This window comes from Hypomesus transpacificus, chromosome 7 (genome assembly GCF_021917145.1).
Source record: "Hypomesus transpacificus isolate Combined female chromosome 7, fHypTra1, whole genome shotgun sequence".
NCBI classification, from domain to species: Eukaryota; Metazoa; Chordata; class Actinopteri; order Osmeriformes; family Osmeridae; genus Hypomesus; species Hypomesus transpacificus.
The window spans coordinates 9,930,720-9,949,306 of record NC_061066.1 but is presented as its reverse complement, the minus strand read 5'-3'; the positions used below and the strand labels follow the sequence as shown (position 1 = coordinate 9,949,306).

Below are 18,587 nucleotides of genomic sequence, written 5' to 3'. Positions count from 1 at the left end.
TATATATTTTTATATTACAGTACAGATTTTACAACAAATGCTTGTGTTTAAATGCTTCTTTTATTGCATTAGAACCTCAGTTTACCTTCACTCAGCTCCAGCTTCCATTAGTATAAATGAACATTTCCAAATGTGTTAGATTTGTCATTAATATTAATATTATTTTTTTCTTTACAAAACAAACATATTTAAACAATATTACTGGTGGTCTTTGTCAGACGAGCCCATTCAAACCAAACCAACAGGTGATCACCTGTTTGCTGGGGATCAATAAAATGTATTTATGAGAGTAGAATGTTCTCTATTTCATCACGTTGCGGAACAGTTTGGATGTTGACAAAGTTCTCTGTACGTGTGTGTGGGACCATTGGCCTTAAATAGTGTTTACACTAGGTAGATGATGGTATGTGCAGATTGCTGTTGATCATTGGCATGATGTTATGGTTTGTTGGGTTGTTGTGTGTGTGTGTGTGTGTGTGTGTTTATTTTCAGGTCCCATGTTGTGTGTTTTTTGTTTCAGTGTAGTGTGTGTGTGTATATATAAAAGTGGAAGCATGTATGAGTATGTGCTTATGTGTATGAGTGTGTATGTGCTTGTGTGTGTGTTTACACACACGTATGTGTGTATAGGTGTGTGTGTGTTTATATATATATATATGTGTGTGTGTGTCTAGATGAGGTCTCCCACAGGCACGCGAGGCAGGCACACGTAGGCCTGCGGGGTTCTGCTGAGGTTGATGGGGTTTCCATCCAGGCGGATGTCCTCCAGGGCGTTCCTAATGTAGTTGAAGTCCTTCAGGTTGCAGAACGTGTCCTCATGCATCATCTGGATGTTGTTACGCTGGAACCGCAAAGCATCATGGGATCAGAGGCTGACAGTATCAGCTAATGAGCTGTCTAGATGGCAGATGGAATCTCTTGTCATGTGATACAACTGTATGTTTTTAAAACTAGATGATATACTATTCCTCTGTCTAATTGTGTACTTATATAGGGTGAAGTAGAAGCTAGGAGAATAGGAAAGCAGGAAGAGAAGGAAGGCAGTTGAAGGGAGTTAGGAAGGGGATTGTATCCAGGACATAGTTGCACCCCAGCATGATCTAAGTATAGGAAGGTAGTGAGGGAGTTCTGGAGGCTGCAGCCCCTCTTGTCATGCTGCAGGTACCTGTAGATGCAGTGAGCGCAGGCTGTCGGGGAGGGGCACAGGGATGTGGTCGATGTGGTTATCTGTGAGGTACAGGTACAGCAGACCCGCCATGTCCTGGAAACAAGGACAAAAACGTTACTGAACAACCAACATGGCTCCGCTTTGGAGTAGACCCCTTTCAGATTAGTCTGTGTTGTCTTGGTTACAAACAGTATATGTAGCATAAATTCAGTTTGATCCAGGATGTGATGGAAAATGACAGGATGTGATGGAACATGACAGGATGTGATGGAACATGACAGAATGTGATGGGACATGACAGAATGTGATGGAACATGACAGAATGTGATGGGACATGACAGGATGTGATGGGACATGACAGAATGTGATGGGACATGACAGGATGTGATGGGACATGACAGGATGTGATGGGACATGACAGAATGTAATGGAACATGACAAGATGTGATGGAACATGACAGGATGTGACCTACCTTGAAAGCCTCCTTGTGGATGCCGGTGGCACCGATGTTGTTGTGGCTGGCGTCCACCAGCGTCATGGTGACGGGCAGCGCGGGCAGCTGCGCCACAGCGTTCTCTCTGATGACCAGCTCCTCCAGCGCCGGCAGCCCGCTCAACGCCCCGTCCGCCACGGACGAGATCTCGTTAGCCGTCACATCGATCCTCTTCAGCTTGTCTGCCCGGGACAGGAGAACACCAACAGTGGTCAGGTATGAAGACGTATTAGATAATACAGACCTTTTCAGGTACAAGGTAGGAGGAGGGCCTTAAAACCGACTGGGGGGTTTAGTTTTACTAAAAACCTCTGCTGGAGGTTTCATTTGTCTGATGTGACACATTCCATCTGGTTTTGTTTATCCAGCTGATGCTTCAGTTCTTGGAGAAAAAAAAGTGACGTATTTAAGTGAAAAAGTAATCGTGTGACGTCAGTGATGCCGTTCATGTTTCAGTCCTGGCAGAGTTGTTTCAGTACACTCACTCATCTGAGCGAAGTCGGACTTGTTGATCTTGGTGATCTTGTTGTAGCGAGCGTAGAAGTGAGTGGTCTCTTTAGGGAGCGGGGGCACGTGGTCCAGCTTCAGGTCGTCACAGTAAACAGACCCACCCAAACAGGTACACAACAGACAGGTGGGCATACCTGGGAGGCGGGAGGGGGGGAGGGAGGTGTGAAGAATAAAAGTTAGATAAAGTATTATTCACATGGGATCCTGGTTAAAGTGAGTGTCTGAAAGGCTTGTCTGGCCTGACCATCACAGAGAGCTGTGGGGTTACATGTGGAGTCAGAGTGACTGTGTAGTGCTAGCTAAATTGGCTAGGTAGCTGCATCTTTTATGTGATTAGATGCAATGATGAGTACTTCACAAACCATGGCCTTAACAATAACACTCGTAGCTCAACCAACCAAGTGAAAAGTCTTTTTTTGTCCGACTACCTGGACACAATGTAATGTGTTCATTTAGCAGACTAATTTATCCAGATTCACAAAGGGGATTGGATCCAACAACCACTTGATCTGCAATCAAAAGCTCTACCACTGAGCTTTACCCAGAGGAGGGATTTCCTAATATGTATTTGTGCCAGACAGTTATTTGCTGGTAACATCTATGTGTTTTTGTCGTAACAGTGCGGTCAATAGGCCCTAACCCTCCCACGCTGGAGGATGAAGGGAACATTGTGGAAAACACTCATCGATCTACTCTCCACATCAAAAACTGCCAGTCTGCAGTGAACAAGGCAGACTTCATCCCGTCGTTTGCATCTCATGCTTTTCTTCATGCCCTTGCGCTGACAGAGACGTGGATCCGCCCAGAGAACACTGCAACTCCAGCTGCTCTCTCCGTCAACCACTCCTTCACTCACTCACCCCGCGCAACCGGGCGGGGTGGTGGGACAGGTTTGCTTCTTTCCCCACATATAAAATACACATCCACACCACTCCCTGTTACTGCCAAATCATTTGAACACCTTTATGTGATGCTAACTGATCCTATCAAAGCATGCTTAATTGTTCTTTATCGCCCACCAGGACCGCTAGCCGACTTTGTGGAGGAGCTGGACATGCTCCTCAGCAACCTCCCGGATGATGGAACCCCCCTGATAGTCCTTGGGGACTTCAACATCCACCTCCAAGGAACGCAGGCCGTCGACTTCTTGTCTCTCCTGAACCCCTGACGCTGCTGAGCACACCGGCGACCCACGAGGCAGGCAAACAGCTAGACCTCATCCTGACACGTAACTGTATCACTGACTTAACCTCTGTAACCCCACTGCACATTTCTGATCACTTCTTTATCCAATTCTCTGTCTCTCTCCCTCCAACCCCTCCTACCTCCTCTCCCCTTGTAACTTTCCGCCGCAATCTCCGCTCCCTATCCCCCTCCCATTTCTCATCTATTGTAACATCCTCCCTCCCTCCCATTGACGAGTTCTCGTCCCACCCCACTAACACTGCCACCAACACCTTGTTAACCACTTTAACTGCATCACTTGACTCTCTCTGTCCCCTGTCAACCAGGCCTGCACGATCTTCTCCATCCTGCCCGTGGCTTACGGATGTTATTCGTGAAGAACGGTCCACCCTTTCGGCAGCTGAGAGGAGATGGCGCAAGTCCAAAGACGGTCTGGACCTTGATAAGTGTCACTCCCACCTTAAATCTTTTTCTTCTCACATAACTGGTGCTAAAACCCTCTACTTTCTGAACAAAATGAACTCTGCTTCAAACCCCACAAACTTTTTTCTACCTTCTCCACCCTTCTTAACCCACCTCCCCCACCCCCTCCCTCCACCCTGACAGCAGATGACTTATCCTCCTTTGAGAAAAAAGTCACCAACATTAGCAATCGGTTCCCTAAACCCACCTTTCCTACCCTCTCACCCTCCACGACTGACCCCAACTAAATGTCTAAACTCCTTCTCTCCCCTGTCCGAGGCAGAGATCTCTGACCTCATTCTCTCTCATCGCCCCACTTCCTGTCCCCTTGATCCTATCCCCTCCCCTCTCTTTCAAACCATCTCCCCCTCCATCATAACTTTTCTTCTCCATGTCCTAAACTCCTCTCTTACCTCCGGCACCTTTCCCTCTGCCTTCAAACAGGCCAGAGTTACCCCTCTACTCAAAAAACCCTCCCTTAACCCTGCCGTCCTCCAGAACTACAGACCGGTATCACTGTTACCCTTCTTTTCAAAAACAATTGAACGTGGTGTATCTAACCAACTGTCAAACTTTTTCTCTCAGAATAATCTGCTTTACCCCAACCAATCGGGCTTCCAGACTGGCCACTCCACAGAGACTGCCCTCCTTTCAGTCACCACTGCCCTCCAGTCTGCCAGAGCGGCTTCCAGGTCATCCGTCATCATTCTGCTGGACCTTTCTGCAGCATTTGATACGGTTAACCACCAGATCCTGCTCTCCAGACTTTCTGAGATGGGCATCACTGAAACTGCACTCCAGTGGATCTCATCCTACCTGTCGGGAAGATCCTACCAGGTCTCCTGGGGAGGCAAAGTGTCAGGCCCTCGCCAGTTCTCCACTGGTGTCCCACAGGGCTCCGTCCTTGGACCCCTCCTCTTTTTTCTGTACACCACTTCACTTGGACCAATCATCACCTCCCATGGCTTCTCCTACCACTGCTACGCTGACGACACGCAGCTGTACCTGTCGTTCCCCCCGACCGATCCGGGGATCTCAGCTAGAATTGAGGCCTGCTTCACAGACATCTCCGCCTGGATGACCGAGCACCACCTCCAGCTGAACCTCGCCAAAACAGAACTTCTCATCATCCCGGCAAAACCATCCATCTCCCACGATCCCTCAATCACCCTGGGATCTGCGACAGTGACCCCTTCATCCATTGGGGTTACCATGGATGACAAGCTCTCCCTCACGGCCCACATTGCTACAGTCTCCCGGTTGTGTAGATTCACCTTCTACAACATCTGGAAGATCAGGAGATACCTGTCTGAGTACTCCACCCAGCTGCTAGTCCAAGCACTTGTCCTCTCCAAGTTGGACTACTGCAACTCGCTGCCCGCCGGTCTCCCGGCATGCGCAACCCGCCCTCTTCAGAGGATTCAGAACGCAGCGGCCCGCCTGGTCTACCCAGACGCTCCCATGTACCTCGCTCCTCATCTCCCTCCACTGGCTACCCATCACGGCCCGTATCAGATTTAAGACCCTGGTACTGACCTTCCGAACAGTGAACGGGACTGCACCCGACTACATCAAGTCTCTCCTGCAGCCTTACACCCCCACCCGCCACCTACGGTCTTCTTCAGACAACCGCCTGGTGGTCCCACCGCTCAAGACCGCCCGGTCTCAACACAAGCTCTTCTCCTGTCTGGCCCCCCAGTGGTGGAATCAACTCCCCACCTCCATCAGAGACACAGACTGTCTCTCCACCTTCAAGAAAAGGCTCAAGACGCACTTGTTCCGGGAGTACAACGGTACTTAGGAATGGTTTGTTTGACCCGATGTTAGTTTCCTCAAGGATCACAGTGACTCTTGCTTAGAGACTTGTTGCTCTTGTGGTTAGTGGTAACTGAGTTACAATTTTTGTACTTGTGATATATTGTTTTTAATGTTGCTTGTTTTTCCACAGGTACACTAGCACTTTTAGCGGTTCATGTTGTTTCATTGTAACTTGTTTAACGACATGCTCTAGTGGTTTTTCCCTTTGGTACTTATATTGGTTGTTCACAATATGTGCTTCATGTTTTGGCGGCTATCTTACATTTACATTTAGTTATTTAGCAGACGCTCTTATCCATAGCGATTTACAGTAAGTACAGGGAAATTCCCCGAGGCAAGTAGGGTGAAGTGCCTTGCCCAAGGACACAACGTCATTTGGCTCAGCCGGGAATTGAACTGGCGACCTTCAGATTACTAGCCCGATTCCCCACCGCTCAGCCACCTGACTCCCCATCTTGTTGTTATTATTATCAGTGACCTATGCACTTTGTAAAGCTCTCTCTTGGAAGTTGCTTTGGATAAAAGCGTCTACTAGATGAATAAATGTAAATGTAGCTTTTCAGTTTTTAACATTCACACAACTTAGTAAACAACATCGTTATCTGACTAGAGGATCCTGCATGTGGGCGATCGTAACAGGGTCCGCCGCTGTGTGCTGCAGGCAGCCTGACAGGTACTAACCTCGTATGTCAACGTCAGGCTCTAACCCCGAGCCCCCAGACACTATCTCCCCCTCCGACTCCTCTGGGAGGGGTGTGGCAGAAAGCAGCTCTTCCTCTTGTTAGAGACAAGGTGAGGAGTTAGGGAGACACAGGTTAGAGCAGCAAGGACAAGACGCCACAGTTATAAGTGACGTACTGATGAGCAATGTTAACACAGATGATGGACACATTTAACCAGGATGAAATAGTTAAATGGGAGTAGTAGGATTACTTTTTTGTTTATTAGATAAATACTGCAAAACCCATGTTCCTACCAGTCGCCAATTATTCTACCAGAATTCCCCAGCGTTCCCTAACATTCCCAGATTCAATCTTCCTGTTGATACTGACCTTTTTCAATGACCGGGATTATCGGTTCCCCTGACTCGCCAGAGGCCCCTGACTCGCCAGAGGCCCCAGACTCTCCTGACTCTCCTGATGCCCCAGAGGCACCTGCCTCGCCCGAGGCACTAGACTCTCCTGCCTCACCCGAGGCACCTGACTCTCCTGACTCGCCAGAGGCCCCAGAGGCACCTGACTCCCCTGAATCGCCAGAGGCTTCCTGAGGGATCTTCTCAAGGATGAACTCCTCCTCTTGTTAGAGCCAGGGGGCGGGGTTAGGAGACAGGTTAGTGCTTCTCAGAGGTGGGATGGACAGTCAGTCAACTCAATAACCAATCAAACAAACACACTTGCAGATGAGACAGCAGGTTAAGGTGACACAAATGCAAAGACACGGTAGGACGATGAATGGAACAATGACAGTAATAGCAATGATTCCAACAAATCAAGCATGGCAGTTAGGATTAAAACAACACATTTAACCAGCAGGAAATGGGTACATGGAAACATAAAAGTCTTAAATGATAGAGACATGGATATGCAGAAGGTCTTGCAGAACATACACCGACAAAATCTGGTAGGAAGCAATGTCCTGTAAAAGCTCTACTAAGGTACCAACATGTGCCTACTCTAGTGTTCTGTACCTGTGGTCCAGGGTGCACCTTTAGCTGCATTAATACAGGGTGATACCAAGAGCGACACCAGCATACACACTGGTCACCCTGGAACAGGGGTGATGAACACCAGGCTACTCTACTGAACCAGTGTGTGGATACTAACCTCCAGAGATCATTGTTATCCCAGAGCCCCCGGAACCCCCAGAAGCTCCGGAACCCAGGAGATCCCCAGATCCCCCGGAGCCAAGGAGGTCTCCAGAACCCCCGGATCCCCCGGAACACCCAGAACCCAGGTCCCCGGAGCCCAGCAGGTCCCCAGAACCCAGCAAGTCCCCGGATCCCCCGGATCCCCCAGAACCCCCGGATCCCCCAGAACCCCCGGAACCCAGGTCCCCGGAGCCCAGCAGGTCCCCAGAACCCAGCAGGTCCCCGGAACCCCCGGATGTTCCGGAACTCACAGAGCCCCCAAAGTCCCCGGAGACGTGAAGGATGTCAATGGGAGCCAGGCGCAGCTCCTCCTCTTGTTAGAGACAAGATGAGGGATTAGTACAACGCCCCAGGACTGAGACTTAGGAGTCCAGTGAGATGCCAGCGCACAATTATAATTAGGATGAAGTTAGGAGACACATGGTTTAGCAGTTAAATACACATTTAACCAATAACAGCTAGTTAAATGGAACACATGCACTGAAACAGAAGTATGGTTGGAAGAGGCTTAATCACTGGGCGTCTGGAGGAGAGGTGGTGGACCTCTGGTTGTGTACGTGTGTGTGTGTGTGTGTGCATATACTGTATGTGTGTGTGTGTGTATACATATACTGCATATGTGTGTGTATATATACTGTGTGTGTATATACTGTGTGTAGTGGTAGTTGATTTATTGAAAAATCAGAAAGCATACAAATGTGTGTGTGTGTGATCAGACCTTTCTGTGTGTCAGGTCCCATGAGGATCCCAGAGCCTCCTGAGCCTTGAGGAGCCAGCTTCGGTCTCAGCTCCACCTCCTCCACCTCTAGCTGAACCTCTTCCTCCTGCTCCTCCTCCTCCTCCTGCTCCTCCTCCTGCTCCTCTTCCTGCTCCTCCTCCTGCCCCTCCTCCTCTTCCTCCTCCTCCAAAGATGCCCCGGGAGCTGGGTAGTTGTAGTCAGGTGGAGCCAATGTTCCTATCTCTATCTGAGGGAAAGACATAAATACAGGGAGTCAACAGGAGCATGTAGCTTGTTTGTGTGCGTGTGCATGTGTGTGTGTGCATGTGTGTGTGTGCATGTGTGTGTGTGCATGTGTGTGTGCGTGTGTGTGAGCCCAAAGAAAGCCTCTACATTTACATGTAGTCATTTAGCAGACACTCTTATCCAGAGCGACTTACAGTAAGTACAGGGACATTTTACTATCAGACTGGAGCCCCAGACATAACGAGAGTTAGCTACTGTTAGCTTTGAGCACGCCTCAGTGACAAGTTACCGTTTAGTCCCATGAAATAACCCTAACCATGAAATACTGACTTCCACGTTGTGATGATGTTGTCTCAAGCTTGATGTTGTCTACCTAGTTACAGGTATCCCTGGTCGTCAGGGAGAAGAAGCAGGCCATGCATCTGGACTACACTTCCGAAGGAGGAGGAGTGACAACTTCCTGTTCCTCAGCCAGCACGGACCCCCTGACCGCTAAGCAGTCACTGAACCGGGAACTCAGGTACCCAGTCCCACCACAAGAGGGAGCTAGAGTCCCAGGCCAGATGGATGGATATTTATTGTAAAAACTCTTTTTTGTAACACCAAGGTGTAAATAATAAATCACAAAAAATCGAATTAATCCAATCTACTCATACAGTAATACTCAATGAGAGCCTGTCAGTGCTCTACGTCACAAAATATAAAAGTTAATAAATGAATACAATGTGGGGTTTAATTTGCAGTGGTATCCAGTCAGTGGGTTTAATCTGCAGTGGTATCCAGTCAGTGGGTTGTTGAGGTGTAACTGCCAGATACAGCCGACACAACTACAGAATTTGACACAAAATAATAAAATAGAAAAATAAAAGGAATTAACATGTGACGTGTCTCCTGTGAACATCTTAACATGTACACATATGAACAGGAAGTTGCTCCTGTACACCTGTGTCTGGGGAACAGGAAGTTGCTCCTGTACATCTTTGTCTGGGAAAGGTGCCTGGAGGTTTAGGGTTAGTCATTACCTCACAAGTGGACGTGGTAAACCTCTGCCAGACATTTTGCATGCGATTCTGAAATTCCAAGGCTTATGAGGACATTTTGGACATTTTCATCACGGCAACTCGCACTCAATTCTCCTTCCTCTCTTGTTTCCACTTCTCACTTCTCCCTCTACATCACTCCCTCCTTCTACATCACTTCCTCCTCTTACATTACTTCCTCTCTACATCACTTCCTGGACACTGTGACTGTCTTCTAACTATACATTCTCACTGTTGCAGACATTGTGGAGTGTTTCATTGTCTTTCCAATGTACGAGTGCATCTGACTACATGCATTTTAAAATGTCTGCAAGCATATTTCAATAGAAAAGCTAAACTTTTGAGTCTGTGTGGATTCTTTGAACCAATCAGAGGACAGGTGTTTCCTCCTCCTGCACAGTAGCCTATCAGGACGTGGCACAAACATTTGGAGCACACCCACCCTGTGGAGCCAGTTCTGTAGCGAGAACGTTGTCTCTATAGTCTCCCAAACCAAACCCTGTAGTTTTATTATCAGCCACATGGGGGCACTGATTGCCAGTCTCAGGTAGCGACCTGGCCTTTTCACTCACCATAAAGGCAGAGTCTATCTCTTCCAGCGAATGGTCCTTGTGGAACCAAGACACACATGGTAGCTACACAAACCCACCAGTCATCTCTCTGCTCTCTACCTGCAGTCTGGGAGGCTGGAGAACTCTGCTCTCAGTCTTTTACAAAGGCAAGAGACTTGCCCAAAAACAGACGAATAATGTGGGAATATTACCTAACATAAGATATTCAATACAACCGGCTAAGCTGATTTGTTGAGTAGATTCAGTTGATAATTATTGCCATGAACAGATGTAATGTCTTACATTTTTGTCAGAAACAGAGTTTGGAAGACTACAATGTAGGCCTTTGACTAGTCTGCTAGCTGCCTTCACACTCTCCGTTAAAGCAAACACACTCTCTCCCACACACACACCCTCTCCCACACACACACTCACTCTCTCCCACACACACACACACACACACACACACTCTCTCCCACACACACACTCACTCTCTCCCACATACACACTCACTCTCTCCCCCTCCACATACACTTTCCCCCTCCCTCCCACACACACTTTCTGTCTAACAAACACTCACACACCATGGAGAACGACAAGCAAAAACTTGGCAGAAATCTCAGGGCAAAGAACTCTGGGAATCAACATGGAAATATTAAATGGAGAAAGAGGGATAATGAGTGAGTGAGAGGGAGGCAGATATATGGAGAAGGAAAGACAGAGGAGAGATTGAGTGAATACAGAGAGAGTCAGAGAGACAGGCAGAGAAAGATAGACAGAGAGAGACAGCCAGAGAGAGAGAGAGAGACAGATGCAGAGAGAGAGAGACAGAGAGAGAGACAGCCAGAGAGAAAGTTTCCATCTGAATAGCAGAAACAGTGACAGCATAGAAGAGTTCAGATGGCTTCTCCCACCCCAGGGATCTTTCTGCTGGATCTCCCCCAGAACCAGGCCTACCTGCAGCTCTGGAACTGCACTTCTACAGCCTGCTAAGAAGGCCTACCTGCAGCTCTGGAACTGCACTTCTACAGCCTGCTAAGAAGGCCTACCTGCAGCTCTGGAACTGCACTTCTACAGCCTGCTAAGAAGGCCTACCTGCAGCTCTGGAACTGCACTTCTACAGCCTGCTAAGAAGGCCTACCTGCAGCTCTGGAACTGCACTTCTACAGCCTGCTAAGAAGGCCTACCTGCAGCTCTGGAACTGCACTTCTACAGCCTGCTAAGAAGGCCTACCTGCAGCTCTGGAACTGCACTTCTACAGCCTGCTAAGAAGGTCTACCTGCAGCTCTGGAACTGCACTTCTACAGCCTGCTAAGAAGGCCTACCTGCAGCTCTGGAACTGCACTTCTACAGCCTGCTAAGAAGGCCTACCTGCAGCTCTGGAACTGCACTTCTACAGCCTGCTAAGAAGGCCTACCTGCAGCTCTGGAACTGCACTTCTACAGCCTGCTAAGAAGGCCTACCTGCAGCTCTGGAACTGCACTTCTACAGCCTGCTAAGAAGGCCTACCTGCAGCTCTGGAACTGCACATATACAGCCTGCTAAGAAGGCCTACCTGCAGCTCTGGAACTGCACATATACAGCCTGCTAGGAAGATAAAAAGATGAAAAGAATAACATGTTTATTTAGCAGCCACTTTGATCCAAATGAACACAGGAGATTTGAACCTGAGACTTCTCTATCTGCAGTGAAATGTTCTACCGCAGAGCTGTGCACATCCCCACATATACCTAACATCCATCCTTCATTCATCATCAGATCCAGTCTACATCTTATGGAAGAATCACAAACAGCTTTATTCACCAAGTAAGTTTACACAAACAAGGAACTTACTGTGGCAGGAAGGTGTAGACAGTAAACATAAGAGTTTTAAATATAAAATATAAAAAGTAGAGAATTAACAACATTATCTAAATAATTCTAGTCAATACTATACAATGTAAACAATTTAATATAAAAATATAAAATAAGATTTAAAGGAGAATGCAACATGGTTGGTGCAAAAATTGTACAATGTGCAGTAAAGTGACTAATGTTTGTTTGCCAAACTATCAAAACACATTCTAAGCATGATTCGTGTGTTTGGGTTCACCAGCAGGGTAACGTGTGCAGGAACCCAGGGAGAGAAGCTCATCTGGTTGTGTGTCTCCTTCAGACCCCTGAGGAAACTGCTCTCATCAGAAAAACTGAAGAATATGTCCCAAAGCCTCTACCAAGCAACAGCACGTCTGGGGTAGGTTGTTATGCTTACACAAGGAATAATCCACAATTGTTGACATGGGATTATCTTTTGAAACTCTGCCAAAAATGTCTCAGAACACCATCCATCAGCATTGCTCTATGTATACACCAGCAAGATGCTGATGGAGCCCCTCACATAGAACCCTCTACATAGAACACTCTATATAGAGCCCTCTACATAGAACTCTCTAGATAGAGCCCTATACATAAAACTCTCTAGATAGAGCCCTCTAGATATAACCCTGTACATAGAACCCTCTAGATAGAACCCTGTACATAGAACCCTCTAGATAGAGCCCTCTACATAGAGCCTTCTACATAGAGCCTGATGGATCATGGACAGATGATTTGACTGGTCCCAGCAGGTTGCAGCTCAGTCTAACTGGATCTCTCTGGTGTCTGTCTACCAAGTCATAGAGGTCAGGTGACCTACTGTAGGTTTAGTGCGAAACATTGTAGGATATTGTTTTACTTTCCCAGTCAAACCTCTGTAAATTTCTGCTCCTTCAGGACAGGGCAGAGAGGTGTGTTTGTGTGTGGAGGGGAGGTGTGTGTGTGTGTAATTGGGGGTGGGGTGGAATATGTATACACATATATATGTGTGTGAATGTGTGTTTGACAAGGACAGTAGCGGACTACGGAGCTATAATTTCGGCATCTCAGTTTATTTTCATCGCTTGACATGGGAAACCCATTCACTAGGAACCTGCCTTACGCACGCACACACACACACTCACTCTCTCTCTCTCTCTCTCTCTCTCTCTCTCTCTCTCTCTCTCTCTCTCTCTCTCTCTCTCTCTCACTCACATCTCACTTTCTATTTACCATACACTCTCACTCTCTCACACTCTCAGACTCACACTACAGTATCTCTAACTCACACACTCACACACTCCTTGAGGGTTTAGGTTGGTTGAGGGGCAGTTCTATGGGCGTATGTAAAGCCCTCTCTGACATGCTTGCGTGTAAAAAGGGCTATACAAATAAATTTGATAGCCCACACACACACACTGCCTCTTACGAACACACTCACTCTCTCTCACACACTCACTCTCCAATACACACACACTCAATCTCTCTCTCAAGAGGACACCCTGACAGTCTCGCAAATATGACATCACTCATCACTGTGATCATTTCCTGTCCACACACCTACACACGTCCACACATTTTGAATCATGGACCAACAACGTCAACGCCATCTCCCTGTCACCATGCCAACTACCATCTCCCTGTCACCATGCCAACTTCCATATTCCTGGTCATGCCATAATCATGCCATCTCCCATCATATCATAAAGACCCACAGAATAACCACATCATAAGCATGTAAAATATGGTGTGTAACATCATAAATCCTGCCTGATAACTCCATCATGGTGGACCTAACCCTGATAACTCCATCATGGTGGACTTAACCCTAACCCTGATAACTCCATCATGGTGGACCTAACCCTAACCCTGATAACTCCATCATGGTGGACCTAACCCTGATAACTCCATCATGGTGGACCTAATCCTGATAACTCCATCATGGTGGACCTAACCCTGATAACTCCATCATGGTGGACCTAACCCTGATAACTCCATCATGGTGGACCTAACCCTAACCCTGATAACTCCATCATGGTGGACCTAACCCTAACCCTGATAACTCCATCATGGTGGACCTAACCCTGATAACTCCATCATGGTGGACCTAACCCTGATAACTCCATCATGGTGGACCTAACCCTGATAACTCCATCATGGTGGACCTAACCCTGATAACTCCATCATGGTGGACCTAACCCTAACCCTGATAACTCCATCATGGTGGACCTAACCCTGATAACTCCATCATGGTGGACCTAACCCTGATAACTCCATCATGGTGGACCTAATCCTAACCCTGACGAGCGCTTGTCCTGGCTCCCTCCGCTCCCCTCACTGAATTTCTGCGTTTCAAAATGCGAACATTTTGGGTAAAGAAAACAAAAGGTTCCCCACAGTCCAACCCTGCCGAGCCGTCATATCACGTCCAGCTGGGCTGAGCTAAGGTCTGTCTGACATGGCCTCTCTCTCATTTACCACCAAATGATCACAAATTGCAAAGATTTGATAGGATCAGATGAAGACTTGAATTGACAAGCTATTAGCAATAAGGGATTAACTCAAAAAAAGCTTTCTTCCAAAGCCTGATCTGGCTGTGTTCTGCAGTCCCAGGGGATGCCTAGAGCCACCTGGCAGGTCCTGCTTCCTGTGGACGTGGCCAGAGATCATGCTGCCAAGACTAACCCTTGACCCTAAAGTAAAGAATGTGGGTCGTTCGTCAGAGCAGGGCTGGAGGGCAGGCTGCAAAACCCGATGAAGCTGAACCCTAGCATCACAACCCTCAGGAGACACTTCTCTGCTTGTACAGATCACATGTAGCAGACGCTGTTATCCTCAGTGATGTACAGGGGGATTCAAACCTGGACTCTTTGATGTGCAGTCAACTACTCTGCCACTGAGCTAAACCCAGTATCCTAGAAGGGCCGTCAAATCAACCGAGAGGACTCAGGCAAACTTTTCTCAGGTAAAGTTCTGGAGAAACTAGAAGTTTTTAAATATACATGTGTATGTGTAAGAGATATGACCCCTTGTTATCTGTCATGCAGAGCCTCCTCCCAACACAGCAGCTACAGCATGGTAGCTATGGCAGCATGGTAGCTATGGCAGCATGGTAGCTATGGCAGCATGGTAGCTATGGTAGCTATGGCAGCATGGTGGTGCCACAGTCCAGCATGCCCAACCCCTCCCAGCCCAGCCCATTCATCCTTACCTGAGGTTCATCAATGGTCAGTCCATCTTCATAATCATAGATATCCTGGTTTTCCGGGTTCAAGTTTTCTAGATCCACATCGTAGTTGGCACTATCATACGTGTCCAACTCCACCTGCCGGGCGAAGCGGGGGCTCGCTGCTGCCTGGAGAACCAGGAACCCCAACACCATCAGCTCCATCAGCATCCTCATCATCCACCTGGAGACACAGACACCTCATCATCCACCTGGAGACACAGACACCTCATCATCCACCTGCAGACACAGACACCTCATCATCCACCTGGAGACACGCCTCAATTCCTCAACACAGAAAAAAACCCGAATTGTTCAGGACTTGATTAGGTATGGGTCACACTATCAAGACGATGGCTTGTTGAGAGGATAATGATACTATGCATAGGCCTTGGTCCAGCTTGTCATTGAAAGACTGAATTAGCTGTCTAAGTCATAGTCACATTACCCATCCTCTTTTGAGTCCAGTGATGGTGGAGGGGGCAGGGGTCACATTTCTGAGGTCAGTGGATCTGGTTTCATTACCAAGGTGCAGACAGTCGAGAGGATGAAGTATGTGCCCCCCCCCCCCCTGGCCTCAAACCCCACAACCTGTCCTGTTCACCGCTTGCAGGGCGGCCATCTTGGACTGTCGAGGTCAAATGTTAGAGGTCAAAGTTGATCTCCTTAGGATCGCTGAGGGAATATCTGTAGACCTTTCTCCCTCCTCTGTATCTCTTTATATTATCTATATTTCTCTTAAATTCTCTAATATTCTATATTTTGCAAATTTTCTGTATCTTTTTGACCAGTTATGTACCTTGACCCTAGACATAGTTTTATAACCTGATCCCAGATTTAAAAACCAGGCCGTGTCTGAGCTGTGAGAATCTGACCTCAGAGTCTGAAAAGCCGGAAAGAGTCCTGCAGGATGACAGGCACACGGGGAGCGAGGAAGGAGAGTGAGAGTGAGAGAGGAGATCGAGGGAGGAGAGGGAGGGAGAAGGGCGAGGGAGGAGAGGGAGGGAGAAGAGCGAGGGAGGAGAGGGAGGGAGGAGAGGGAGGGAGAAGAGCGAGGGAGGGAGGAGAGCGAGGGAGGAGAGGGAGGGAAGAGAGGGAGGGAGGGAGAAGAGGGAGGGAGGAGAGCGAGGGAGGAGAGCGAGGGAGAAGAGCGAGGGAGGAGAGCGAGGGAGGAGAGGGAGGGAGGGAGGAGAGCGAGGGAGGAGAGGAGGACGACACGCTGGCCCTCAGGGTTAGATGGAGAGAATGAGAGAGACAAGGGAGAAAGTGTGGGAGAAAGGGGAGAGAGACAAGGGAGAAAGTGTGGGAGAGAGGGGAGTGGGAAAAAGAGTATGTGTGTGTTTTTGTGTGTGTGTGTGAGACAGGGAGAGACGGCCCATCGGACGTGCCCCAGCGGTCTGTACAGAGGGTCTTTATGAGGGCCAGCCTGTCTCACTCACTCTTGAAATTCCACCGAGGCTTGTGGACAGTACGGCAGTGAGTTACGACTGCAAGGAAAAGCTTCTTTCAGCACTGAGGCTCGCGCAAAGCTTGAACTTTCAGAAAAGCACACACCCACTCAACACACATCTTTCAAAGGGAAAATTGTGAAATTTAAGTATATTTCTGGGATATATATATGTCTATATATAATTTGAAAGAAGGTTTATTTTTACATCATAAATCGGATCTTTGTTGATACGGGCTTCAGGGGGGAGTTACCATCTGTTCATTTAGCAACACTGAGAGCTCTTCATGGATATATCATATGCTGTAGATATATTGACATAGGTCAGATGACTGCTTGGCATCGTTCGTTTTCATAATGCCATGAAAACCAGCGTGCTCATTCTGAAAGGTGGACTATGTACCAAGACAGAGGTGTGCTTTTATACACGCCGTGACAGCGTACAGTGTGTATAAAGTGTGTGTGTGTGTGTGTGTGTGAGAGAGAGAAAGCATACAGACTGCCACTGTATGTGGCTTGGCTCTGTGCTGGACATTCCTGATGTCCTGTGAATGTTTTTCTTTCTTAAAATCTGGAAGCAAAACTGAAGTGTGTTTTTCTGAATTAACCATAATTAGTTTGCATGAGTAAATGTAATCCATTGAACAAAACGATACAAAATATGAATCTCCCTGACATCAATGACTGCAGATACAAACTAAATTGTCATGACCTCTTGTCAGGATATTTGACCAACACACTTGACAATGCTGTCCATCACCCTACATCACTGTCAGCATGTCGGGTTCAGACCAGACCAATGCAAAGTCAATCTGGTGGTTTGCAAGTCTGAACTTCGACACCAAACAAAAGCAAAAAGATGAAAGTACAGAAAAGTCCTGATCAGTGATGTTTCAACTGCCATCAGACTTCCAGAAAGTCATTGGTTTCTGCACACTCAGAAGCCCACAATCCCTAAACCAAGAGTGTTAGGGTTAACCCTAACCCTTACTACCCCACAGTAAGAAACACAGCAACCACCAACATTTCAAAACATCACAATCAATGATCCCAACACCTTTCAATTAGCATTTCATCACCAACACACACAATCACAATCAACCAGCCCTTCAATGAGCACGTTTCTGCAGGCTGCCCTACCTGTGAAGCCGCGGCAGCATGAAGGAACATGAAGGAACATGAAGGAGCATGAAGGCTTACCTGTGTGTCTTGCCTTCCCAAATGGCCCCTGCAGCTGAGCTGGAGTTGCAGAGCTCCAGTATACCTGCGATACCTAGCCAATGGTGAGGGGTCGCACAGGGTGCCTTGGAGTGGGAGGGTGTGTGTGTGTGTGTAGGTGTGTGCGTGTATTGGTGTGAATGTGTGTTGGTGTGTGTGTGTGTAGGGTCTGGATCCTCCAGACCTAGTGCCCTGCCGAGGATGTGTGAAGGGAGGCACTGAGACTGTTTGGAGGGGAGCGGATTGCTTTTGGTCACTCTGCAACCCCCCCCCCCCCCCCCCCCCATGCTACGAACACCACACACACACACACACACACAACCACACAACTCAAGACTCCAGACACACAGAGAGTGAACGACACACAGAGACCCCCCCCTCCACCCCCCAAAAGTAAAAAAAAAAAACTAACAAGAGTATTCTTTATTTTTATAGAGAAGGCTTAATCAGTCTGAAATATGTGTCTGTCTTTCCTGAGGTGAGGAGGAGGTATGTACAGTGTTCATGTGTGGAGGAGCAGGAGGCCCCTGGCCACAAGGAGGAGCAGGAGGCCCCTGGCCACAAGGAGGAGCAGGAGGCCCCTGGCCACAATGCTTCTTCTGTGAGGAGCAGCTACCAGGGAGCAGAGAGGAAGTCCCAGCCAGCTCTGGCCTCTCCACAGACCTGGGGTCAGTTCATGCTGCTCAAACGCTGCGATGCTCATGGTAAAAGTGGTGAGGAAACTGGACTGGGATCTGTGGTTTTACGTAGATGCATTAGTTTTTTTTTTTTCATCAGGCTGTTCCTCAGAACTGATCTTGAAAC

At 47.9% G+C, this 18,587-nt stretch overlaps 1 protein-coding gene and 1 long non-coding RNA gene across 2 annotated transcripts; one reads left to right on the top strand and one right to left on the bottom strand.

Moving 5' to 3' along the window:
• Nucleotides 1-41: 41 nt before the first annotated feature.
• Nucleotides 42-18,010, bottom strand: epyc (epiphycan). The gene is made up of 10 exons (XM_047023036.1): nucleotides 17,766-18,010; nucleotides 15,104-15,302; nucleotides 8,223-8,469; nucleotides 7,461-7,817; nucleotides 6,690-6,932; nucleotides 6,319-6,414; nucleotides 2,148-2,306; nucleotides 1,642-1,844; nucleotides 1,166-1,261; nucleotides 42-841 (listed from the first exon to the last, which is right to left on the bottom strand). Exons 2-10 carry the CDS (start codon nucleotides 15,296-15,298, stop codon nucleotides 671-673), a joined length of 1,767 nt encoding a protein of 588 aa, XP_046878992.1. The 5' UTR covers nucleotides 15,299-15,302; nucleotides 17,766-18,010; the 3' UTR covers nucleotides 42-670.
• Nucleotides 11,778-14,931, top strand: LOC124469632. The gene is made up of 3 exons (XR_006956320.1): nucleotides 11,778-11,865; nucleotides 12,155-12,292; nucleotides 14,702-14,931. It is a non-coding gene; the product is annotated as an uncharacterized LOC124469632 (long non-coding RNA).
• Nucleotides 18,011-18,587: the final 577 nt, after the last annotated feature.